Below are 26,898 nucleotides of genomic sequence, written 5' to 3'. Positions count from 1 at the left end.
TGAAATAGAAAAAACAATTATAAGGGAATACTATAAACAACTGAATGCAAAGAAATTAGAGAACCAAGATAAAAAGGACAAATTTATAAGAAGATACCAACTACTGAGACCTATTCAAGAAACAGAAAAGTTCAATAGACTTATACCAAGTAAAAAGAGATTGAATTACTAATTTAAAAAAAAAAAACTTCCCACAAAGAAAAGCACAGAGCCAGATGGCTTCATTAATAAATTCTACCCAACATTTCAAGAAAAATTAACACCAATTCTTCAAACTCTTCTAAAACTTATTTAATGGAACTAGTGTTATCCTCAAACAGAAACCAGACAAAGGTATCAAAAGAAAATTACAGGTGATGATTCCTTAAAAACACAGATGCAAAAATCCTCAACAGAACACTAGCAAGTCGAATCCAGCACCATAAAAAGGATTCATATCATAATCAAGAATGCAAGGCTGATGCAACACATAAAATTTAATTAATGAACTATATTAATAAAAGACAAAAAAGTCACAGACACAGAAAAAAAACCACTTGACAAAACCCAACGGGATTCATGAGAAAAACACTCAATAAACTAGGAACAGAAGGAATTGCCTTCACTTTACTAGAAGACATTTACAACCCCCCACCCCTGCAAACTCAGGTTATATATACTTAATGTGGTAAGACTGAATGAGTGGTTCTCCCTAAGATCAAGAACAAGACAAAAAAGGTCCACTGCTGCCACTTAATTTTGTACTGGAAGTTCTAGCCAGAGCAACTGAGTAAGAAAAAGAAATAAAAGTCATCCAGATTGGAACGGAAGGAGTAACATTATCTATTTGCAGACGACATGATCTTCTGAATATGGAAAGTTCTAAGGTCGCCACAAAAAAAACTATTAGAACTGGGAGCTGCCATTGTGGCTCAGTGGAAACCATGAGGACACAGGTTTGATCCCTGGCCCCACTCAGCGGGTTAAGGATTCGGCACTGCTGTGAACTGTGGTGCAGGTTGCAGACACGGCTCGGATCTCATGTTGCTGTGACTGTGGCTGTACCCAGCTGCTACATCTCCAATTCGACCTCTCGCCTGGGAACTTCTGTATGCCATGGGTACAGCCCTAAAAAGACAAAAAAACAAACCCAAAAACCTATTAGAGCTAAAAAAAATGAGTTCTGCAAGGTTGTAGGATACACAGTATTTATACAAATATTGGTTTTATTTCTATACATTAGCAGTGAACAATCTGAAAATAAAATTTAAGAAAATGTCATTGGTAACAGAATCAAAAAGGAAAAAAATACTTAAGGAATAAATTTAACAAAAGTGTAAGCCATGTATACTTCTGTATACTTTTCAGTATGCACAACATCACTGAGAGAAATTAAAAGCCTAATAAATGAAAAGATATCCCATGTTCATGGGTTGGAAGATTTAATGACAATATATCCCAAACTGATCTAGAGAGTCAACACAATCCCTCTCAAAATCTTGGCTCCTCTTTCCTCAGAATAATATGGAAATGCAAGGGACCCAGAAAGCTAGAAATTTGATGAGAGATCAGGGTGAAGTTGGAGACTCACTCTTTCTAATTTCAAAACTGACCACAAAGTTACAGAATCTAGACAGTGTGACACTGGCAATAAAGACAGGCATGTAGATCAAAGGAATAGAATTCAGAGTCCAGAAATAAACATATACATTGATGGCCAACTGATTTTCAAAAAGAGTGCCAAGACAATTCAATGAGGAAAGAATCATCTTTTCAACAATGATGGTGATGAGACGACTGCACATCCACATGCAAAATAATGAACTCGGATGCCCACATCACACCATATACAAAAATTAACTAAAAATGGATCACAAACACAAATAAAAGAGCTAAAGCTATACAACTCTTAGAAGAAGAAAACAAGTGTAAATCTTTGTGATCTTGGATTAGCCAAAGATTTCTTGGGTATGGAACCAAAAGCGCCAGCAACCAAAGAAAAAATAGATAAAGTAGACTTCATCAAATTTAGAAACTTCTGTGCTTCAAAGAACAACATCAAGAAAGTGAAAAGACAACCTACAAATGGGAGAAAATATTTACAAATCAAATATGTGATAAGATCTGGTATACAGAATGTATAAGCTATCAACCCAACAATATAAAGACAATCCAATTTGTAAATGGGCAAAAGATTTGAACAGACATTTCTTCAAAAAGATATACAAATGGTCAATACCCCTAAGAGAACATGTTAGCATCACTAGTCATTAAAGAAATACAAACCAAAACCACAGTGAGGGCGATGCGGGTGATGAAAAGGGGGGGGGAATTATGCGAGATAATGAATGCTAATTAGCTTGATTGCGGTGATCATTTCACAATGTATATTTATGTGAAACCATCACATTGTACACCTTAATTATACACAATTTTGGCCAACAAAGCTGAAAAAAGATTTTTTTTTAAAAAAAAACAATGAGGTGCTCCTCCGTGTCTATAAGGATGGCTGTAATTACAAAACCAGATACAAGTGTTGGCGAGCACTCGGAGCAGTTAGGACCCTCGTACACTGCTGAGAGGAATATAAAACTGTGCAGCCACTTTGGAAAAAAGTTTGACAGCTAGTCAACAGGTTAAACGTAGACTGACTACATGAAGCAACCATTCCACTCCTGGGTATATTATACTCAAGAGAACTGAAAACATTTGTCCACATAAAAACCTGTACACAAATATTCACAGCAGCATTATTTATAACAGTCAAAAACTGGAAAACATCCCAAATGCCCATCAGTGAATGGGAAAATAACTTGGTATATCCATGCGATAGAATTCGATTTGGCCATCAAAAGGACCAAAGTACTGACACATGCTACAGCATGGGGGAACCTTGAAACATTATGTCAAGTAGAAGAAGCCAGATATAAAAGGCCACTTACTCTATGAATCCATTTACACGAAGTGTTCAGAATAGGCAGGTCCATAGAGACAATGTAGATTAGTTGCTACCAAGAGCTAAGGGAAAGGGGTGTGGGAAGTGACTGCACCTAAGTATAGGATTTCTTTGAGGGTGGTGAAAATGTTCTGGAATTAGTGGATGGATGTATAACTTTGAGAATACACAAGAAATTGTTGACGTGTACACTAAAAAGGTGAATTTTATGTTCTTCAAATATTTCAATGTAAAAACCAGTGAAGAGACACTGCCATTCTGACATTTAACTATCCCTATAACCCACCAGTTCATTCCAAATCCTAGGCCATCTATAGAGATACAAATTTTTATCAGTACAGTATAATTACCAACTGATTTTACAAATTTAGAATGCATAGAAATTAATCATCTTTCCTGTGCATTCATATTTCCAAAATGCTATAAAACCATTTCTGAATATAAACTCAAATACTGTCTTACCTGACAATAGGCTTTTTTCCATCCACCTGTCCAGACAGAACCTACTGATCTTTCACTGTTTTAAGATTTAGTGCTACTTATCAATATGAATTTTATGTTGACAAACTACTCAAGTATTTACAAATAAGAATATCCACTTATGGGAATTTCTGCTGTAGTACAGTGGGTTAAAAATCTGACTGCAGTGGCTCAGGGCACTGCAGAGGCACAGGTTCGATACCCAGCCTGGCATAGTGAGTTAAGGATTCAGCATTGCCCCAGCTGTGGTGTGCGGCTGGGATTCAATCCCAGACCTGGAAACATCCATATGCTGTGGGTATGGCAATAAAAAAAATATATCCATTTATGGAGTTCCCTGGCGGCCTAGCGGCTTAAGGATACAGCATCGTCACTGTTATGGTTTGGATCATGGTTGTGGCGTAGGTTTGATCCCTGGCCTGGGAACTTCCACATGCGCTTCCCACCGGGCAAGGAAAGAAGGGGTTCCCTTGACAATGGAAAAGCTGAGGTTTGAAGCACAAGCTTTGAATTTCTTCTGCTGCCCACAGTAAGGCACAGGCAGTATTGATTTGTCAGATAAATGCGGCAGATCGTCAGCAATGGAATTCCATTTTCTTTCAAAATCAAGAAGTTTGCTCAGAATAACTCAGAAAGGACATCTCAAACATAGTCACACACCATGAGAGCTAGCCAATACGTTCTGAATATTTAGCTTGCAATCTCATAGTGTATTCTAAGGAACATAAGTTCCATGAGGGAGTCCGTGAAAAAAGTTCTAAGGAATCTATTAACCCGCTGTTTTCCAAAAGTGGGTGGCCGTGGAATCTTTTTTCTCCACAGCACCTATTAAAATCCCAAAGAACTTGTGACCTACCAACACCTTTTGGAAAATCCTAACCTGGTCAAATAATTCATTCTGCAGAAGATTAAACTGGTCTTTCTTTCTGTCTCCCCAAATTTAACTGATTTGCCCAAGGTCACCTCGCTGGTCCCTAACTTCTTGTGCTCCTTCGGTGCTGCCATACTCCCTCACCAGAGGAACCTTTTCTAAATGGCAATTTAATCAAATTGGACTTCCTGATACACAGCAAGATCATTAGTCATTTAATGGTAGTTATGTTTGAAAGCTTTCCCACAAAAGGGTTGACCTGAAAGAGGTTAGTATTGCATGTCTCTCCTTTCAAGTTGCTATTTCAAGGTTGGTTTTACCTGGAGTGAGAGGAAATTTCTGTCTATCTGGAACAGCTCCATCTTGAAGATATTTCAATATTTCTCACCACAACACCCTTTCTGTGCTCAGTATTTTTAGCTCATTGTTTTCTATTTTGGCAGCTGAGAAGCTACAGTTTGTAATTTTACCTCCAGCTTCATATTTCTTTCTTAAAAGTGAATACAATGTCCTGTTTATAATAATAAAATCACTAGTTGGCAGAACGACATTAAATGGAAAAAAAAAGAGAAAGCAATTGGAAAATTTAGAGCAAGCAATTTTAAGTGCCAAGTTTCACATTTGTAATGGTCCGGTGGAGGTCACCGGGCTTCCTTTTTATTGAGGGAATAGTAAAGAAATAGATACCTATCAGTTCTCCTGTAAAAAAAAAAAAAAAAAAAAAGAAACCACCTCCACTTCAAGGAGCTCACAGTTCTACTGAAAAGTGAAGTGATCCGAACTTGCACAGAACTTCCAAAATATAGAAATCAGTTTAGCTTGGTGTTTTCCCCTCCAATAATTTAGGCTTTCATTTTCTACTTTCATTGAGCTTTTAAGCTTCGGTTCCAGTTTAGCAACAAAGGAAACAAAACAATATGAATGAAATTGGAATTAATTGGAGCCAGTCTCAGAAATAACCTTGGGGTTTCTTGGGTTTCTGGTACAACCCCCTTTAAGCAGTTTCCTTGGATATATTCTCTTCCTGATCCCCAAAGGCATGCAGTATTGGCATTGAATTTTTTTTTTTTTTTTTTTTTTTTTTTTTAACCTCAGATGCCCTGCTAAGGAGAGCTGCAGGTCAAGGCCATGCAAGTAGCAATTCTCCAGAGACTGGAGCTGAAGGTCCAGAAAAATGGTGCTCCCAATCGGAAGGGTCAGATTGCCCCTAGGAGTTCACACTAGCCTGACTTCTTGAAAATTGCTAACCAACCATTTTTCTTTTCAAAATAAACACTATTTCTCTCAACTTCAGTTTGCAAAATCTTACCCCAATTCCACTGGACTAAAAAACTGGAATTTTACTGACATAATTGGATTATGAGGTTTAAAGATTGATGGAACTTTTCTGTTCCAAATATAATTGTTCAAATACCAAACCTAAATGGGTACGTACAAGTCCTTACGTAGGGTGAGCCAGAGTAATAACTCTGTAGGTTCCGTGGCAGGGTGGCCCAGCAGAGGGGGTCGAGAAGCCATCAGAGCCACAGGAGTTGTGAGCCCTGCTGCAGAAGGGTCTGAGAGTCTCAGGGGAAGGTACCACCTTTCTTGCAGCCACAGCCCATCACTAAAATAAGACCACTTTAGTCACTCTAGTCCCCTCTGCGCCTGCTCATTCCTCAGATCTCAGCTCAAGCACCAATGACCCTGGCAGTTTGTTCATATGGATATGATCACACTTGCCATTCTCTGTTGTAATTTATCTGAGTCTAAATCTGCCTCCCTGAGGAACTCTTACCGAGTGTTTGGAAGAACAGGGACCACATTTATTTTTGATCATTGTTGAATCTCTACTGCCCATGGATGGCGTTCAATAAATACTGGCTGATTGAAAAATGAAATAAATCTATTACAAGATCAGTCAAAGAGAAGGAAACACTTCAGCATACTAAGTACTTCTCTATTTTTTATTGTAAAAAGTAAGACATTAAATTATGACTACATAAATATATGAATTCACCCTGCCACCCTCACCAGGTGTGGACAAGTGATGAGGTGTGCAGATGAGAGTCAGTGTTCCAGAACACAAAAGCAATGATACTGGCACTTCTGCTGCTTCCCACACTTTCAGTCAACTGCAAACAAGGGGTATTTTATCCATGCCCAGCACCGTGGATTTACAGAAATTATTTAGTTTTGGCTAAATTAATCCTTACAAAATTAGCAAATGGGTAAAAATGATTATTGCAAATATCCACAGATTGAAGATAATATTGAACTAATAATAATTCTGCTAATACCTTAAAATAGAGCTGATATTCCTTTTGTTCCTGACATGAATACCTCATCAACCACATTTTCATTTCAAAAAAAAAAAAAAAAGACTGTCAATCATATGTCACCTAGCAGATACTTAGAAAAAAACAGCAATACTTAGAAAAAAAATCTGTCCCTTTAAGGTAAAGGTGATGTTTTAACAATGATAAAAAAGTTACTGCTTGTTTTCAGATTCCACATGTCAGTGAAAGCGTTTGATGCTGGTGTCTCATTGTCTGACTGACTTCACTTAGTATGATACTTAAAATAAGAAACTCAAGCTTTTGGGGTTCCCATTGTGGCTCAGCAGTTAGCGAACCTGACTAGCATCCATGAGGATGTGGGTTCTATACCTGGGTTCGCTCAGTGGGTTAAGGATCCAGCATTACCGAGAGCTGTGGTGTAGGTGGCAGACGTAGCTCGGATCCTGAGTTGCTGCGGCTGTGGCGTAGGCTGGCGGCTACAGCTCTGACTGGACCCCTGGCCTGGGAACTTCTGGTGTGGCCCTAAAAAGACAAAAAGACCAAAAAAAAGAAAAAGAAAAAGAAATTCAAGCTTTTAATATAAAATTCTAAAAATGGATGTTTTGAAACATTTCCATGATTATACAACTGAGGGCCTAAAATGACCTAATCTCATAAACGACAAAACTACTCATATCTATACACTTAAATTTCCTACCGGAAGTTTCTAACTAGTTTTTAAAGATGCCAAATGAAGAATAACCCAAGAATAACCCAGTGGTTTCAAGATTATGAAATCATTTTTAAAAATCTAAAAATGTAGCACCTTTCAATTAGTCCTCAAGAACTGACTGATATCATGAAGATGGAAATTTATTAGCTGGATTTCAAAACAAATCTGAATATAATCAGTGAATAGGACTGAAAAAGGAGTTTTATGATTTTGTAAGTTCAGCTCACATCTTCCCAAGATATGAGGTTATCTTTTTCAGTTACGATAACCATTAAAACCAAAACTAAGTATCAAAAGATACAAAACTTAAAATCCGACCTCTGTATTTCCATATTGCACGCTGATAAAGCAAAACAACAAAAAAAGAATATTCAATCGCACTGTTTTCACCAAAAGTAGGATTAATAATATGTACAGCTTTCTGATACAACACTGTAAATCAACCACACTTTAATAAAAAAAAATAATATGAACAGCTTTCTGTACCTTTTTAAAATAAAATAAAAATATCTTAACTTTTTTATTCTCATGTTTCCAATTTTAGATATGCTTATAACACACATAATAAATTAGTAAAGTAGTAAGCACATTTGTAATTTTAAAATAAAGGCACTTATGTTACTGGGAACACATGTTCAGCAAGGTTTAGAGATTACTACTTTAGGCATCAGGAAGCAGTTGAACGTTTTTAAGGCAAAGGAGTTAAAAAAAAATCAGATCTGGGTTTTAGAAACATAATTTTAGAGGTAATGTGCAGGGAAAAAATTTTTTAGAAGTTAAAGTGATTTTTAAAAAATCTCTTGTTACTATGCTAACCCATAAGCTGCATCCCATAAGCTGCCTGCATCTTTGGATCCTCTTGCAGGACACATAGGTATGTTTTAACAGAAGCCCTCTGCACAGCAAGGCCTCCTACTCTGTGCTCTAACTCAGAAGGCAATGGGGGCCAAGAAAAAGGCAAGAGGTACCACGAGAGGGAAGCAGTGATACTGGCTCCATGACTGTTAGCATCCCTCATTATTGCTCTGCAGGCCAGGAGTTGGGCTGGAAAAGATTGAGCACCTCTCTCTTCTGATATTTCCATGTATAATTTTTTAAAGTTATAGAAGTTCTTTTTAAAAAATAATTTGAATAAGAGAGCAACTTATAAAATGAAAAGTAAAATATTGCATCCCTACCTCCTATCAGTTCACTGAGTCAGTACCTGGCAATCACTGTCAACAATTTCAATGTACTTCCTTCCAGAACTTTTTTTTTTTGCATGTATACTTGTATACATGTGTACATGTATGTGTACATATACATTTATATAGTTTTTATATTACTTGACTTTATTAAAAATAGGCTCATATTCTTCTTATTCTGAAACTTGCTTCTTTCATTTCACAATATACAATGGGCCATCCTTTGAGGGCAGGCCATATGGATTGAGTGCCTCTTTTGCAGCTACAGGGAATGCTACCTTACTGACACGACATAGGTTATTTAACCATTCCTTTAAAATGGACACTAGCAGTGTCACTTTTACAATACAGCAGCAATGAACACTCTTGTATGTATAGCCTTGTACACTTCTTTGAGTAGGATGAATTCCTGGAAATAGAGTTTTTAGGTGAAAGGGCAGGTACATTTAAAATGCTGACAGTTACTGCAGAATAGCTATACTAACCTACACTTCAAACAATAAAATTCAGCCATTCATTCTGACTTTCTTATTAATTTTTTAAGTAGATTCCTAGATTTAAGAAAAGACCTCAGAAAAGGCCCTCAATTTATGTATGAGAAAATGAAGGCTCAGAGAGAATAAGGTTATAGGCTCAAGATCTCAAAGCTCCTGGCAAGATAACTGCCCAGAAGGCGTTCTATGAACACTGGTGACTGCTGAAGACCAGGAAGGCATCTTGTTAGCCGATTTCAGATAGAATGGGCATTCCAGCAGAGCTACTAACAAGTGGAAAAGCAACTGTCAGCTCCTTTTCCTTGCCTACTCTCAGCAAGAGAAGAACAAAAGGGGGAGTAAATTCCTAAAAGACAGAGTAACAGGAGGGAACTGGAAAGAGGACTGTCCGACTCGGAGAGTCACGGACACCGAGAGCTCAGGGTATCATAAGCTCAGCTGCACCAAGTGGGCAAGGTGGCGGAAAAGCCTCTGACACGGGCTGACCTTAGCAAAAAACCTTCCACAGCCTCAGTGGGTTGTATGAAAAGTTTCTTGGTTCTAAATACCTCCATGTGGCATTCAAAATGAATGCCAGTACTGAAACCAAATTCTGAAGAGAAATATCAGAAAAGAACTAACATCCCACAATGAAGAAACATCTTCAAAGAAGATGTTGTTAAAAAAATACCACAAAAGTACTTTCCAACAAATTCCAGACCTAAAAGTAAAGCTTTAAAGTGAAGCTCCAAGCACAGAAGTCTTGAATCCTTTGCTCTGTGCCTGGAGAGGCCCATTTGAAGGCAGGCGCTTCTAACCAGATAACCCTGTCTTTATTTGAGCAGATCTATGGGGTACGGCAATGAGGAAAGAAGGTGGTAACCACACCTTTCGGATCAGAATGGTCTAGAGCAGGAGACAGCACGCTTTTTCTATAAAGGCCCAGAGAGCAAATACCTTAGACTCTGCTCTGCAGGCCAAAGGGTCTCTGGTGCAACTATTCAAGTCTGCTGCTGTAGTACAAAAATTGCCAGAGACGACATATAACCAAATAAATATGGCTGTGTTCCAATGTGACTTCATGAATGCTGACATTTGACTTTTATGTAATTCCCACGGAAAATTACTGTTTTGATTTTTTTCAGCAGTTTAAAAATTAAAAAGGGGAGTTCCCGTCGTGGCGCAGTGGTTAACGAATCCGACTAGGAACCATGAGGTTGCGGGTTCGGTCCCTGCCCTTGCTCAGTGGGTTAACGATCCGGCGTTGCCGTGAGCTGTGGTGTAGGTTGCAGACGCGGCTTGGATCCCGCGTTGCTGTGGCTCTGGCGTAGGCCGGTGGCTACAGGTCCGATTGGACCCCTAGCCTGGGAACTTCCATATGCCACGGGAGCGGCCCAAGAAATAGCAAAAAAAAGACAAAAAAAATAAAAATTAAAATTAAAAAGAAAACATCCTTAGCTCACGGGTATAGATGATCAGGCAGTGGGTGAGACTGAGCTTCGATTCCCGGTAGAGGGCACAATTCTCAGCTGAACGGAACGTGGATGTTGGGGCAAAGAGGGAGGCAGCTGAGCCCAGCGCCTAGGAAAGTTCGGGCAGAAGGCAGAAAGGCAGAAACATGCTGTTCTTACAGAGTTCCAGATATTTACCTCAAATCTCTTCTCTTCCTGAATTCCTCTGGTGGAATCGTCCAAGGCAGGCCATGCGGGAGGCACTCTAAAACCTCGGAGGGGAAATCCGAGAAGTCCACACCGTACTCTGTCAGGATCCCTTCCGTTTCAGGCTCGATCTCACCTGCCTGCCCGAGACTCTTGGCCAGCTGCCTGCGGACAGCACAGAGAGGGACAACCGCGTGAGGGCACAAACGGAACGCAGGTGACCCAGCTCCTCCCTGACAGTGAGGGTGGCAGGAAAAGTCCTCAAATCCTCCTGCCCCGTCCCCAGCAGGGGCACCGTCCCCGGGAGGAGAGGGGGGCACAGCGCGCCAGAGACGATGGCACTCTTGTCCTCTTAACTCCATGACGACAGCGTACCTTTTCCTGCCCCCAGGAATTCTGGCCCAAGGAGTAGGGCCAGACAGCCCTTCTTAGGACTCCTACCACCCTGGCTCACGGAGAAGTAAAGCTTTTGCCCATTATGTCTCTTGTAAACACCCTTAGAGACAATTCTGATCAACACAGTTTGCTGTAGAATCATCAGCCTCGCAGTGGCCTTACGTCATGCTCACCTGATTAGATCTGATGTTTATATTTACTTCACAACTCGACTAATTTTTACCTTAATACTTAAAACTATTTTATCAGAACACAGAAGTAATACATGCTCGCTGCAGTGAAGTTCGAAAATACAGAAAGACACCAAGAAGAAAACTGAAGTTATCTTTAATCCAGTCACCCAGCAAATTGTCACCCATTCACACTTTAAGGCCCTGGTCCATTAAAAGTCATGTGGCACTATGAGTCGGACAGCATCTTTTAGAAGGCTGATTTCATCCTTTCTGTGGGCCATCTACACATATATCAAAAGCTCTCTGTTCTTACAAGTATTAGCATGCCACATACAGATGACAAGTCTAAGTTAAGTGTTGAATACGGTCAAGAGAAAATGTGACATGAGATCTGAAGCAGCTGCCTTTGCTGAAGGGGTTGGGGAGATCAGAGACGGCCACTCCCTCCACTGTGCAGGCTCTTCATCCCCCAGGGTGATCCAGCAATCCACCCTCAGCAACTCCTGCAAGGAGTTTAGCTCTAGCACTAGGGCCTTTTCTGGAGCCACTGAATTTCTTTGAAGTAGAGTCTGTCTTCTGCGTAAAGGCAGATGCCTGTTCTTGGGTGCACAGCTGTGGATGGGGACTGGGATGTGGGTGCCTTACACACAGACTTTTAACAAATTCCCACCTGCGGCCTTCCTCCCGGAACATGGCAGTGGTGGCAGAATGGCCGGCCCCATTTCTCAGACGCCAGCCAAGAGAGATTCAGCCCACTGCTGAGAGATTCAGCAGGTGGTAAACCTGCTCACCAGCACAGGTCTAGGCAGTCTTTGGGTTGGTCCATGGGCTCCAGGTAGCCCGTAGGCTTTTCACATACAGTGATGGTCCAGAGCAACACTTTCTCCTCAAATATAGGTGGTGATCTCTCGGAGCACATCAAAAAGCCAGAGAGCAAAAATAAAAGGAAAAAAAATCCAAAAAGCTATCTGGAAGAGCCACAAATACATGAAAATTAAACAACCCATAGGTTAAAGAGGAATTAAAAAGAGAATTAGAAAATATTTTCAACTGAATAAAATACAACATATCAATATTTATGAGAAGCAGCTAAAGCAATGCTTTGAAGAAAATTTGCAACATTAAATGCTCACACTAGAAAAGAAGAAATGCGTCAAATCAATGATCTAAACTTCTGCTTTAAAAAAAACTGAAAAAAGAAAAGCAGATTAGGTCCTACCAGAGGAAAGAAATAAGAATTAATAGAGAGTAAATGAACAAACAATAAGGAAAATCAATAAAATAAAAAGTTGATTCTTTGAAAAGAGAAAAAAAATAAATACATTTCTGGTGAGGCTGATCAAGCAAAAAGGAAAGACACAAATGATCAATATCAGGAATGAGAGAGGGGACATTATAGATCCTACAAGCATTAAAAGAACAACAAGAGAATTATCAACAACTCTAGGCCAATAAATTCAACATCTTTCATGAAATGGATAAACTCCCTGAAAAACACACACTGCCTAAGACTGTTCAAAGCAGATACCAATATCCAAATATTCCTTTATCTATTAAAGAAACTGAATCCACAGTTTAAAATGTTCCCACAAAGAAAGCTCTAGGCCCAGAGGGCTTCACTAGAGAATGCTACCAAACATTTAAGAAAGACTTACTCCCAGACACACTCCTTTAGAATACACAGGAAGAGAAAAGAATGCTTCCTAACTAGTTTTATGAGGCCAGCATTACCTGACACCAAAATCAAACAAAGGATTCAGGGATCACTATCCCTCATGAAAGCAGACTCAAAATTCTTATGAAGTATTAGCAATATATATGTTCAGTAATACATTAAAAGGATAACACAATATTCAAGACCAAGTAATTCAAGATTTTCCTGACATTCAAAAATTAATCAATTTAATGCATTGGTTAGCAAACAATGAAAAAAAACACACACACAATCATCTCAAGAGATGCAAAAAAGCATTTGACAAAATTCAATATCTGTTTATGATCAAAACACTCAGTAAATGCCTAACAAACAGGAAAGTTCTCAACCTAACTAATGGTCCCTATGAAAATCCCTAGAGCTAATATCAAACTTAGTGGTGAAAGACTAAATGCCTTCAGGAAGAAGACGAGGATGGTCGCTCTTAGCAATATTATTCCACAGGATGTTGGGGGTCCTAGGGAGCACCGCAAAGCAAAGAGGACAAAAAGGAAAAGAAAGGCATTCGAATCAGAAAGGAAGACTCGTTCCACATGCAATGGGCCAAAGGACTACAGCTCCCTTTACAAAAGTGACCAGCCTCCTACTTAAGGCCTGGCCTCTCTTTACAGAAGACCTCTCTTCCTTTAGGGAAGCGAGTACACTGTGAAACAAGTCCAGGGTGAAAGTCAGCACACTGTACGACCTGGACCCGCTTCAACGACAGACTCTGACCGTGAAGAGGCTGACACAAAGACAGAAAGTGCTCAGGATGCATTCCTGGCAGCGACCGTGGTTCCCAGTGACGGCAGTGGTGCCAGCAATACCCAGTGGCAGGGCTGTCCTGCAAGAGCAGTGGTAAGAACCATTGCCACTGTGGCCGAACCAATCCTGATAGAAGACTGAGGTTGGACTTCTTGTTCTTGACCCTCCGCATGGGCCTTGGTTCCTACCCACAGCTTTCTCTGGACATTCAAGACTCTTACTATATTTACGAGCCCTTCAAAATCCTTCTAATAAATTCTTTTCCAACCAGAATTGGTTTCTCCTGTTTGCAATCAAGAATCCAGACAGTTAAAGACTCAGGTCTCATTACCTTTCAAAATGACAACATTATTACCTGTGTTTGCTAGGATGAAGTCCCCGTTGAGGATTTGGGAACCTATTGCCACAGCCTTTGAAGCTTGAAATTAATTAGCATTTTGAAAATTAATGAGACCTATGTTACCTCCAACTCATCCAAACAATTCATTACTCTCACAGGTTCCAGAGGTTCTGTTTTCTGCATCCATCTCCTGATACCAATGTGTTTGTCTGGATTCTTATTTGTAAGCATGAGAAATTAACTCTGGTTGGAAAAGAAATTTATTGGAAAGAATCCAAAGAAGACAGAAACAGTGAGAGACTTGGAGAACCTGAAAAGAGGATGGAAACAAAGAATTACATGCCTCTAAACTCTTGATCCCAGGCTAAGACGGAAATTCAGGGACTTCCTAGGTATATTCAAAAAGTATTCTGAATGTGCTACAGCTGCCAGGCTAAGACAGAAAAAAATTTCAAAGGGTGATAAATCACTACATCATTGAATTCAGGGTCTCCACTAAGGCTCTTACATAAAAACTAGGAATACTGGAGTTCCCGTCATAGCTCATCAGTTAACAAACCCGACTAGTATCCATGAGGATGCAGGTTTGATCCCTGGCCTTGCTCAGTGCATTAAGGACCCAACGTTGTGCTGAGCTGTGGTGTAGGTCACAGACGCAGCTCAGATCCTGAGTTGCTGTGGCTGTGATGTAAGTTGGCAGCTACAGCTCTGACTGGATCCTAGCCTGGGAACCTCCATATGCTACGGGGTGTGGCCCTAAAAAGTCAAAAAAATAAAAATAAAAATAAAGGAGTATTAATCAAAAAGAGTAAGACTCAAAGAACCAAACTCACTAGATAGACAGACAGACAGAGAGACAGATAAGGAAACCTAAGATATAGGAAGATGCAGAAAGATCTGAATAACTTGGATGCCTAGTTCCAGCTGACCTTTCACTGTCAGGAGTCCTAAGTAGACTAAGAGCATATCCATCCTAAGGGGTGGTCTCTGAAAAGGCAATTGAGCGGAAACTTCCTCCCTGCAGGCGGAGCTCCAACAATATATCCACAAAGCTTCGGCTGAGGAAAGACGGCCTGAGGGGCAGTGGCTACAAGTTTAACCAGATGGATAAGGACCCCAAAGAAGAAAGACTGAAGGACTGGTGGCAAAGCCATCTGGGGAAGAGACACGTGGATGAAATGGGCCTAGTGAAATGTGCCCAGGGTTTGACTAGTTGTGTTCCGCAAGAACGGTCAGCAGAATATTTCCACTGTGAGGCAAAGTGATCTACCAGAGAATGTGACCAGCACTGCTGGCTCAACAGGCAGAAGGACAAAGTACATGGCGGCCAGCAATGAGCTCCACAGCCCTCGCTTCTCACTGGCAAGAAGCCAGTTTTCTAGCAGCAGCAACCAACTCTGAGCCTCTGATACAGAACCATGGCCAGGGGACCCATCAAATCCTTGCTGGCAGATTAAGTTCCCCGAGCTCTTCCAGAACAGAGAGGGCAGTAATCTTTTCACTAATGCTGGGTTTGGGTTTGCTGCCTTCATTTGTTCTATCCACCTTGCTTGTATAAACACCACAATCCATAGATCTACCAAATACATTTTAAGCTATTTTGTTATCTCATTCAACATTGTCTGTAATCGAGAATTTTGCCTTATAGAAGTAGCCAAGCCACTGAAGTCACTGATCAGAATGATGTCATAGTGCATGGACCAGCTAAATCAGGAGGTAACACCTTCTGAGGCTGGACGGCTCTCCTCCAGGATACAACGTTGCTTTTCAAAATGATTATTCTAGAGCTGTGCACGTGGTCTGGAGACCAAGAGCATAAGGGTCCTTTCACCATCATACTTAAGACCCACTCACAATAATACTTCTACACTTGAGCAGTTTCAGTATCTCTGGGGGACACAGTCATGACTTCTCTGAATTTGAAGCTAAGACTCCAAGAATCCCAACGGACATAACCAGGCGTAAAAAATACTACTTCCTGAAAAAAATGATTTGCAATTCAAGTCAGCTGAGAGATGACTCAGAAATAGGGATTCAAAAATGGCAAATAATGACAATAAAGAGGTTAATCATATAATATGTTGCGATATATATGAAACTGCCAATCTATTTGACCATTTTTAACCCATAAAACACAATTTCACATGATTCTCCCATATAGTATTTAAAAAATCACATAAAATAATTAACCATACATATAATCCAATGGCATACAGAGTTTCTGGGAGAAGTATAAACAAGGCAGATCATACAGAGCTTATTAGAGAGCCGGACTAGTATGAAAAGAAACATTCTCGTATGTGGTAGGAGTCCCAGGAACAGTCTCTATGAGGCAGACTTAAAGCACAGTGGCCATCCTGCTCCTACCTGGTGAGCTGGAGTGGCCAAAAATGATTATCTTATGCTTGTAATGGAGGGCTTAACCATCTGAACAAAAGGCGTCTTATAACATCCAACTGTAAAAAAGTAATGCTAAAATCCAAGAACTCGTTATTTAAAGATAGGGAGGGTCAGACAAGGAGTGGAGACACCCTAAGTGTTTCATTTTAAAAAATACTACATGTAAAGAGGAAGAAAGGCACAAGCAAGATAAACAGCAAAAGGATAAAATTTACAAAAGTATACAGACATGAAATGACAATCTTGACCAAAGATATTAGCACAAAAATACATGAAAAAATCACCACTAAAGAAGATCTCAAAGATGCGAGTACATAAGAAATAAATAAATTCCACAAAAGGAAATAAAAGCTGACATTTTAGACCTAGGAAATAAGTCAAAAAGAAAAATAAAATCGTCATAGAAATCAAAGTTATACAAGAGGTAACTAATGAAGAACTGACACTATTTGAAAAAAATAAGGAACATGGAGAAAAGTTTGAGAGAGGTGGGAAGAGTGAACTTGGAAAGTACAAAGGGTGTAAAAAGATGACAAGGAAAACAGGAAAGGCAGATGAAGGAGATGAAACACAGGCATCACGTGATGTTCCTGAAGGGAGGAGATACATATATATGTATTTATGAAAAAACATTTTCAAAAATGTCATTAGGACAACGTTCCTGAAATAAATTTTATACACAGAAAGGGTATATACCATGTCTCAGGAAAAACTAATACAGAAAATTACCACTGAAGTTTGTGGATTTTTTTTTACCTTTTTTTTTTTAAATTTTATTACTCAAATGAATTTATCACATCTGTAGTTGTATAATGATCATAACAATCTGATTTCACAGGATTTCCATCCCACAGCCCCAACACATCCCCCCACCCCACAAACTGTCTCCTCTGGAGACCATAAGTTTTTCAATGACTGTGCGTCAGCATCTGTTCTGCAAAGAAGTTCAGTCTGTCCTTTTTTCAGATTCCACATGTCAGTGAAAGCATTTGATGTTGGTGTCTCACTGTATGGCTGATTTCACCTAGCATGATATTTTCTAGGTCCATCCATATTGCAAAAAATGCCGGTATTTCATTTTTTTTAACGGCTGAGTAATATTCCATTGTGTATATGTACCACATCTTCTTGATCCACTCCTCTGTCGATGGACATTTAGGTTGTTTCCATGTTTTGGCTATTGTAAATACTGCTGCAATGAACATTGGAGTACATGTGTCTTTGCAAGTTGTGGTTTTCTCTGGGTAGATGCCCAGGAGTGGGATTGCTGGATCAAATGGTAGTTCTATGTTTACTTTTCTGAGGAATCTCCATACGGCTTTCCATAGTGGTTGCACTAATTTACAATCCCACCAACAGTGTACTAGGGTCCCTTTTTCTCCACACCCTCTCCAGCACTTATTGTTTGTACACTTTTGGATGATGGCCATTTTGGCTGGTGTAAGGTGGTACCTCAGGGAGGTTTTGATTTGCATCTCTCTAATAATGAGTGATGTTGAACATCTTTTCATGTGTTTTTTGGCCATCCGTATGTCTCCTTTGAGAATTGTCTGTTTAGATCTTCTGCCCATTTCTTGATGGGGTTGTTTGTTTTTGGGGTATGGAGCTGAGAAGTTGTTTATAAATTGTGGAGATGAATCCCTTGTCAGTTGATTCACTTGCAAAGATTTTCTCCCATTCTGTGGGTTGTCTTTTCGTTTTGTTTAGGGTTTCCTTTGCTGTGCAGAAACTTTGAAGTTTGAGTAGGTCCCATTTGTTTATTTTTGTTTTTGTTGTCAAAACTCTGATAGGTGGATCTGAGATGTTGCTGTCATTTATGTCAGAGAGTATTTGGCCTATGTTTTCCTCTAGGAGTTTGATAGTGTCTGGTCATATTTAGGTCTTTAATCCATTTGGAGTTTATTTTTGTGTATGGTGTTAGGGAGTGTTCTAATTTCATTCTTTTCCATGTGGCTGTCCAGTTTTCCCAGCACCACTTATTGAACAAGCTGTCCTTTCTCCATTGTATATTCTTGCCTCCTTTGTCATAGGTTAGTTGTCTGTAAGTACGTGGGTTTAATTCTGGGCTTTCTATCCTGTTCGACTGATCTATATTTCTGTCTTTGTGCCAGTACCATGCAGTTTTGATGATTGTTGCTTTGAAGTATAGTCTGAAGTCCGGGAGCCTGATGCCTCCAGCTCCATTTTTCTTTTTCAGGATGTCTTTGGCTATTCTGGGTCTTTTGTGCTTCCAAACAAACTTTAAAATAGTTTGTTCGAGTTCTGTGAAAAATGTCCTTGGTAATTTGATAGGGATTACATTGAATCAGTAGACTGCCTTAGGCAGTATAGCCATTTTGATAATATTAACCCTTCCAATCCATTAGCATGATATATCTTTCCATCTATTTGTGTCATCTTTGATTTCTTTCATTAGTGGCTTGTAGTTTTCAGAGTACAGGGCTTTTGTCTATTTAGGTAGGTTTACTCCTAGGTATTTTATTCTTTTGGATGGTAAACGGGATTGCTTCCCTAATTTCTCTTTCTGCTCTTTCATTGTTAGTGTATAGATATACCATTGATTTCTGTGTATTGATTTTGTATCCTACGACTTTGCCAAATTCGTGGATGAGCTCTAACAGTTTTCTGGTAGAGTCTTTAGGATTCTCTAGGTGTAGTATCATGTCATCTGCAAATAGGGATAGTTTAACTTCTTCCTTTCCAATTTGGATTCCTTTTATTTCTTTTACTTCTCTGATTGCTGTGGCTAGGACTTCCAGAACTATGTTGAAGAGTAGTGGTGAGAGTGGACATCCTTGTCTTGTTCCTTATCTCAGCGGGAATTCTTTCAGCTTTTCACCATTGAGAATGATGTTCGCTGTGGGTTTGTCTTATATGGCTTTTATCATGTTGAGGTAGGTTCCCATTATGCCCACTTTCTGAAGGGTTTTTTATCAGAAATGGGTGCTGGGTTTTGTCAAAGGCTTTTCCCGCATCTATTGAGAGGATCATATGGTTTTTATTCTTCAGTTTGTTAATGTGGTGTACCACACTGATGGATTTGCAGATATTGAAGAACCCTTGCATCCCTGGGATAAATCCCATTTGATCATGATGTATAATCCCTTTAATGTATTGTTGGATGTGGTTTGCTAGTATTTGCTTGAGGATTTTTGCATCTATGTTCATCAGTGAAATTGGCCTGTAGTTTTCTTTTTTTGTGGAATCTTTGTCAGGGTGTTGGTGGCCTCACAGAATGAGTTTGAGAGTATCCCTTCCTCTGCAATGTTTTGAAATAGTTTCAGAAGGAGAAGTGTTAGCTCTTCTCTAAATGTTTGATAGAATTCGCCTGTGAAGCCATCTGGTCCTGGACTTTTGTTTGTTGGAAGTTTTTTAATCACAGTTTCAATTTCAGTTCTTGTGATTGGTCCATTCATCTTTTCTATTTCATCTTGGTTTAGTCTTGGAAGATTGTACTTTTCTAAGAATTTGTCCATTTCCTCTACATTTTCCATTTTATTGGCATATAGTTGCATATAGTAGTCTCTTATGATCCTTTGTATTTCAGTGATGTCCATTGTTAAGATTGTACTTTTCTAAGAATTTGTCCATTTCCTCTACATTTTCCGTTTTATTGGCATATAGTTGCATATAGTAGTCTCTTATGATCCTTTGTATTTCAGTGATGTCCATTGTTACTTCTCCTTTTTCATTTCTAATTTTATTCATTTGAGTCCTCTCTGTTTTTTGCTTGGTAAGTCTGGCTAGGGGTTTATCAATTTTGTTGATCTTTTCAAAGAAACAGCTATTCGTTTCATTGATCTTTTCTATGGTTTTCTTCATTTCTATTTCATTGATTTCTGCTCTGATCTTTATGATTTCTTTCTGTCTGCTAACTCTAGGTCTTGTATGTTCTTCATTCTCGAGCTGCTTGAGATGTAAAGTTAGCTTGTTTATTTGGGCTTTTTCTTGTTTCCTGAGATGGGCTTGTATTGCTATAAACTTTCTTCTTAGAACGGCTTTTGCTGCATCCCATAGGTTTTGGAGTGTCGTATCTTCTTTGTCATTTGCTTCTAGGTATTTTTTAATTTCCTCTTTGATTTCTTCAGTGGTCCATTAGTTGTTTAGTAGCATGTTGTTGAGTCTCCACGTGTTTGTGTTTTTTGCAGTTTTTTTCCTGTTGTTGATTTCCAGTTGTATAGCGTTGTGGTCAGAAAAGATGCTTGATGTGATTTCAATTTTCTTAAAGTTACCGAGGGAGGTTGGATTTGTAGCCCAGGATATGATCAATCTTAGAGAATGTTCCATGTGCACTTGAGAAGAATGTGTATTCTGTTGCTTTTGGATGAAATGTCCTATAAATATCTATTAAGTCCATCTGGTTAAATGCGTCATTCAGGGCCTATGTTTCCTTATTGATTTTCTGTCCACTGCGTAAGTGAGGTGTTAAAGTTCCCCACTATTATTGTGTTACTGTAATTTTCTCCTTTTAAGGTTGTTAGCAGTTGCCTTATATATTGTGGTGATCCTATGTTGGGTGCATAGATATTTAAAATTGTTATATCATTTTCTTGGATTGATCCTGTGATCATTATGTAATGTCCTTCTTTGTCCCTTAAAATATTCTTCATTTTAAAGTCTATTTTGTCTGATATGAGTATTGCTACTCAGCTTTCTTTTGATCCCCGTTTGCATGAAATATTTTCTTCCATCCTCCCACTTTCAATTTGTATGTGTCCCTAGAAGTGAAGTGGATCTCTTGAAGACAGCATATATATGGGTCTTGTTTTTTTATCCATTCAGCCAGTCTATGTCTTTTGGTTGGGGCGTTTAGTCCATTAACATTTAAGGTAATTATTGATATGTAGGTTTTTACTGCCATTTTATTAATTATTTTGGATTTGTTTTCGCTGCTCTTTTTTCTTTCCTTCTTCTCTTGTTCTTTTCTGCCTAGAGAAGTTCCTTTAGTATTTGTTGTAAGGCTGGTTTAGTGTTGCTGAATTCTCTCAGCTTTTGCTTATCTGTGAAGGTTTTGATTTCTCCTTCAAATCTGAATGAGAGCCTTGCTGGGTAGAGTAATCTTGGTTGGAGGTTTTTTCCCTTTCATCACGTCAAGTATATCATGCCACTCCCTTCTGGCCTGCAGAATTTCTGTTGAAAAATCTTCTAATAACCTTATTGGGGTTCCCTTGTATGTTATTTGTTTCTTTTCCCTAGCTGCTTTCAAGATTTTCTCTTTGTCTTTAATTTTGGTTAGTTTGATTAGTATGTGTCTTGGGGTGTTCCTCCTTGGGTTTATTTTATATGGTACTCGTTGTGCTTCCTGGATTTGAGTGAATGGTTCCTTTCCCATGTTAGGGAAATTTTCAGCTATTATCTCTTGGAATATTTTTTCTGTCTCTTTCTCTCTCTCTTCTCCTTCTGGCACCCCTATAATACGGATGTTGGTGCATTTAAAGTTGTCCCAGAGTTCTCTGAGACGCTCTTCATTTGTTTTCAATCTTTTTTCTCTTTTCTGTTCTGCATCTGTAATTTCCACTAATCTGTCCTCCATCTCACATATTCGTTCTTCTGCCTCCTGTATTCTGCTGTTAGCTGCTTCTAGTGAATTTTTTATTTCAGTTATTGTATTTTGCATCTCTTCTTGTTGAAGTTTTATATCTTGGATCTCTTTGCTCATTGTTTCCTGTAAGGCATCTATCTTTGCCTCCAGTTTATTTCCAATGTCTTGCATCATCTTCAGCATCAACAGTCTAAAGTCTTTTTCCTGGAGGCTGAGAATCTCCTCCTCACTTAGCTGTTTTTCTGGGGTTTTTCCTTTCTCCCTCATCTGAGTTATAGTTCTCTGTCTTTTCATTTTTATAGGCTTTTGGTGTGGTGACCTTTTTAGAGATAATAGAGTTGTAGCCTCTCTTACTTCTGATGTCTGCCCCCCTGTGGCTGAAGTCAGTATGGGGGCTTGCTGTAGGCTTCCTGATGGGAGGGACTGATGCCTGCCCCCTGGTAGGTGGAACCGATTCTAATCCCTCTGGTGGGTGGGGCTTAGTCTCTGGATGGGATTAGAGGCAGCTGTGTGCCTGGGGGGTCTCTAGGTAGCCTGTTTACTGAGGGGCGGGGCTATGACCCCACCTGGACTGTTGTTTGCCCTGGGGCTTCTCAGCAGCTGACTGATGGGTGGAGCCAGATTTTCCCAAAATGGCCACCTCCAGAGAAAGGCACTGCTGCTGAATATTCCCGAGAGCTTTGCTTTCAATGTCCTTCCCTCACAACAAGCCATGCTCACCCCTGTTTTCCCAGGATGTCCTCCAAGAACTGCAGTCAGGTTTGACCCATATTCCCATGGAGACTTTGCTTTGCCCTTGGACCCAGTGCACGTGAACGTCTGCATGTGCCTTTTAAGAATGGGGTCTCCGTTTCCCCCAGTCCTGTGGATCTCCTGCACACAAGCCCCACTGGCCTTCAATGCCAGATGCTCCGGGGCTCTTTCTCCCCGTGCCAGATCCCCACATGTGAGAGTTTGATGTGTGGCTCAGGACTCTCACTCCTGTAGGTGAGTCTCTGTGAACCAGTTAGTTTCCAGTCTGTGGAGCTTCCCACCCAGGAGGTATGGGGTTGTTTATATCGTGAAATTGCCCCTCCTACCTTTTGATGTGTCCTCCTCTTTTTCTTCTGGAGTAGGATATCTTTTTTAAGGTTTCCAGTCCATTTGAGTGAAGAGTGCTCAGTCTTTAGTTGTGAATTTTGTTGTTTTTAGGAGAGAAGTTGAGCTCCAGTCCTTCTATTCTGCCATCTTAATCCCGTCCTCAAGTTTGTGGATTTTGAAGGTGAAGTTTTTTAGGACTTTTTTATTATTATTATTATATCTCTTTTACAATGTTGTGCCAATTTCTCCTGTACTACATACAGAGTGACCCAGTTTTATATATATATATTATATATATATATATTATATACATATATTTATATATATTTTACACACACACACATATATATATTTACACACACACATATATATTTACACATTCCCTTTCTTATCTTTCATCACGGTCTATCCCAAGAGACAGGATATAGTTCCCCGTGCTGTACAGTAGGATCTCATTGCTTATCCATTCTCAATGTAAATCGTTTGCAACTATTAACCCCAAATGAAGATGAAGATTTTTCAATGCAAGAACTCAGGCATACCATTCTCACAGGCCCTTTCTGAACGCCTATGAGATGAAGATGATAATCTACCAAGAAATAGAGAAATTTCTCCAAAAAAAAAAAAAAAAAAAAGACTAGTGCTAAGTCCTGGATCCACCTCTGCTAGGAAGCTGAATGCAAAGGAGGGCGAAAGTTAAGCAGGTGATGAAGGACCTAATATTAATGGTCAGAACAAGTCATATCAGTCATTGGACCTTTGCTGGAATTTAAAGAGAGAGAGAGAAAAAAAAAAAAACCTTGTCTTTTATATTATTTAATTTTTATGGTTGCTTTGCATTCTGGCAAAAATTTCTCACCAGGCTATTTTCTTGAGTCCAAAGAATCTTGATTTGTTCATTGAAATTTTAACATGACTCATAAAGACAAAATTATATTTTGATTAGGGCTTCCAAATGAGATCAATGACTCCAGGTTTCTATTAGGAGTAATTAACATTTATTTTACTCAAGTTCTAGAGAACGTTTTCTCAAGTATCATGTTTAAATAAATTACAGATTTTCACCAGAGATTGTATTTGATATTAGCATAGACTAGACAGCTCGCAGGAGATAAAAATCTAACAGGTCAGCATTAAGAGCTCATGCATTCAGACCTCAGATGCCCTCAAAAGAATCCCATGCTGTCTACTTAACTCATAAATTTGGCCATCACTCTAAAAACCATAATACCTTGACATCTAAACAAAAGCAGACTCTAGTAGGGAAGTGACTTATCCATTGTATACTTGCTCTACAGAGGATTTGTTTTTTTTATTTTATTTTAATTTCAGCGTAAATTTTATTTTGAATGAATATTGATATTATTTTAAATGAATATTGATATCCAGACCATGATGGAAGATAACATAGGAAAGGGAGTGTTTTGTGTGTGTGTGTGTGTGTGTGCGTGTTAGAGACTGGGTCATTGTGCTGTGCAAGAGAAACTGACACAACATTGTGAATTGACTATACTTTAATAAAAAAACATAAATGAATACTGAAAATTATTTTCCATTTCATGAATTATGGCTCAAATATTACAACTTTCTAAGTAGTTTCTATCTTCTATTTACTGAAAAGATGGTAACAGCCGCTTTAGGGCAACTATGCCTCATTGTTGCATCAAAATGCCTGGCAATTCTCTTAAAAAACAACTTACTTTGGAATATGTTCTTCAAAAATAAGAAACGCTCACAGCCAAGATGATCCTAAGGAGACATGACAACTAAGGGTGATGCGCAGGTAATTCAAGATGGGAGCCTCAAACAGAAAAAGGATTTTTAAAAATCAAGGATTTCTGAATAAAAGCATGGACCCTAGTCAATGTATTAGTTTCAGTTTATTAAGTGTAGTGGATCAGGAGTTCCCTGGAGGTCTAGTGGTTAGGACTGGGCGCTTTCACCATTGCAGCCGGGTTCAATCGCTGGTCTGGGAACTGAGATCCCACATCAAGCCACTGCATGCCACAGCCAAAAAAACTGTAATGGATCTACCATGCTCCATGTAAACAATAATACATTTTAACAATAGGGGAAACTAGAGGCAGGGGTATATATGAGAGCTCTCTGTACTATCTTGACAATTTTTCTGTAAATCTAAAATTGTTCTAAAACATAAAGTTTATTTTTTTTAAACTGAGACAAATAAGTAAAAGAAGTTATCTAGATTTCCACTAAATGGTACATGATAAACTAAATCATGGCATTTTTGTTCAACTGATTATTAGGCATTTAAAAATAATTCTGAAGATGTAGCAATATAAAATGACGATGATATAAAATGAAAAAATAAAATGTATTTAGGTATAGTACAATTTAACTGGGTAAAAACATTTATGAAAAGACTGAAAGGGAATGGTGTTAACGTTTTTAGAGAAGGAGGATTATGGGTGACTTTTCTCTATTTTCTAAACCTCCTTTAATGTTGTAACATTTTTAATTTAAAAATCATGGATGGAGTTCCCATCATGGCGCAGCGGAAACAAATCTGACTAGGAGCTATGAGGTTGTGGGTTCGATCCCTGGCCTTGCTCAGTGGGTTAAGGATCAGCGTGGCCGTGAGCTGTGGTGTAGGTCACAGACGTGGCTCGGATCCAACGTTGCTGTGGCTCTGGCGTAGGCCGGCAGCTGCAGCTCCAATTAGATCCCTAGCCTGCAAACCTCCATATGTCGCAAGTGCAGCCCTAAAAAGACAAAAAAAAAAAAAAAAAAATTCATGGAAACATTTATGATTATCTAATAAAACTACGGTACCCAGTACTGGTTGCCTTACCACCGTTCATTCCCCTCTTCCTCCTTCTTAACAGAAACCGAATCTTTTTCGCAGAAGGCACTCATCTCACCTTTAAATCTCCATTATTCTAACAAAATCAGAGCACAGTTCCACCTGACACTGTAACCGATGTCACGGCGGGACAGAACTCCCACCTTCCTGGTTGGATGTGCTCAGGAAAGCATGAGGCTTGACCACACAGGCGCCATCGCCACGGCCACAGAGAATCCACTACTGGATCAATGAAGACAGCAAAGGGCAACCTGATAACACCATCAAGCCTGGAGCCTGCACAACCTCTGCACTTCCACTCATGTGAGATAATATATTCCCCTATTACTTAAAGTCACTTTGGGTCAGGGTTTTCTATCATGGGGTGCTAAAAGCATCTTAACTGATATAAACCATTTTAAAGTATATTCCATGAGAAGCAAAATTCCCTTTTCTTCCCTTGACTCTGAAACAGAAAACACCAAGCTCTTACTACCCGAAATCAAATCTCAGGACCGTTCACATCATATATTCAATACACACTGACATGGTATGGTTGGTTCCAGGGCACAGAAATACTATCAATGGCGCCTTCCTTAAGCAATGTATTTCTATCCTAAAGGCACTCCCTTTAGGACTTTCATGTTGACTTGGGCCCGCAAAGCATAAAATAAGCTCATTTCGCCACCATGGAATAGAGCAACAAGGCGGAGAAGCCATCCCTTTCCCCCAAGCAGCTCTCCGTCATACTGTCACTCTGCTTTGGGTCTCTCTCCCCTCTGGCACATGTCCCTTTCAGGCTGTGTCACAGCACTTGAGGTATATCTCTTATTTATTAATAGATGAGGAGAATCATCCTAAAGGAGAGAAACATTTCTTTGTTTCCGTATCTTACACTGAGACATGTTTATCTTAAGTGTCCAACACATGATGGTTGCATGAATAAATGAATAAACAAGTTAATGCTTTTTAGCCTGGAAAAAAAAGGCACTCTGTTCCTCCTTGAAACTCCAAAGGGAAACTAAAAAAACTGAAGGCAGTAAAAACGAACAAGTCATAACCCAAAGACATGGATTTAGGTAAACTCTTGAGTCCTTCAACAACCAGCTGCCAC

General features: G+C 39.3%; 1 protein-coding gene across 6 annotated transcripts in view; it reads right to left on the bottom strand.

The window, feature by feature from the left end:
- The window catches only part of DIS3L2 (DIS3 like 3'-5' exoribonuclease 2), a 362,160-nt gene that overhangs the window by 168,186 nt on the left and 167,076 nt on the right, over positions 1 to 26,898 (bottom strand). For all 6 annotated transcript variants that reach the window (XM_021074517.1, XM_021074521.1, XM_021074518.1 and 3 more), the window contains 1 exon segment: positions 10,584 to 10,757. In XM_021074517.1, coding sequence (XP_020930176.1) covers positions 10,584 to 10,757 — 174 coding nt within the window.

This window comes from Sus scrofa, chromosome 15 (genome assembly GCF_000003025.6).
Source record: "Sus scrofa isolate TJ Tabasco breed Duroc chromosome 15, Sscrofa11.1, whole genome shotgun sequence".
Classification (NCBI taxonomy): Eukaryota; Metazoa; Chordata; class Mammalia; order Artiodactyla; family Suidae; genus Sus; species Sus scrofa.
This window is presented reverse-complemented; position numbering and strand designations above follow the sequence as displayed.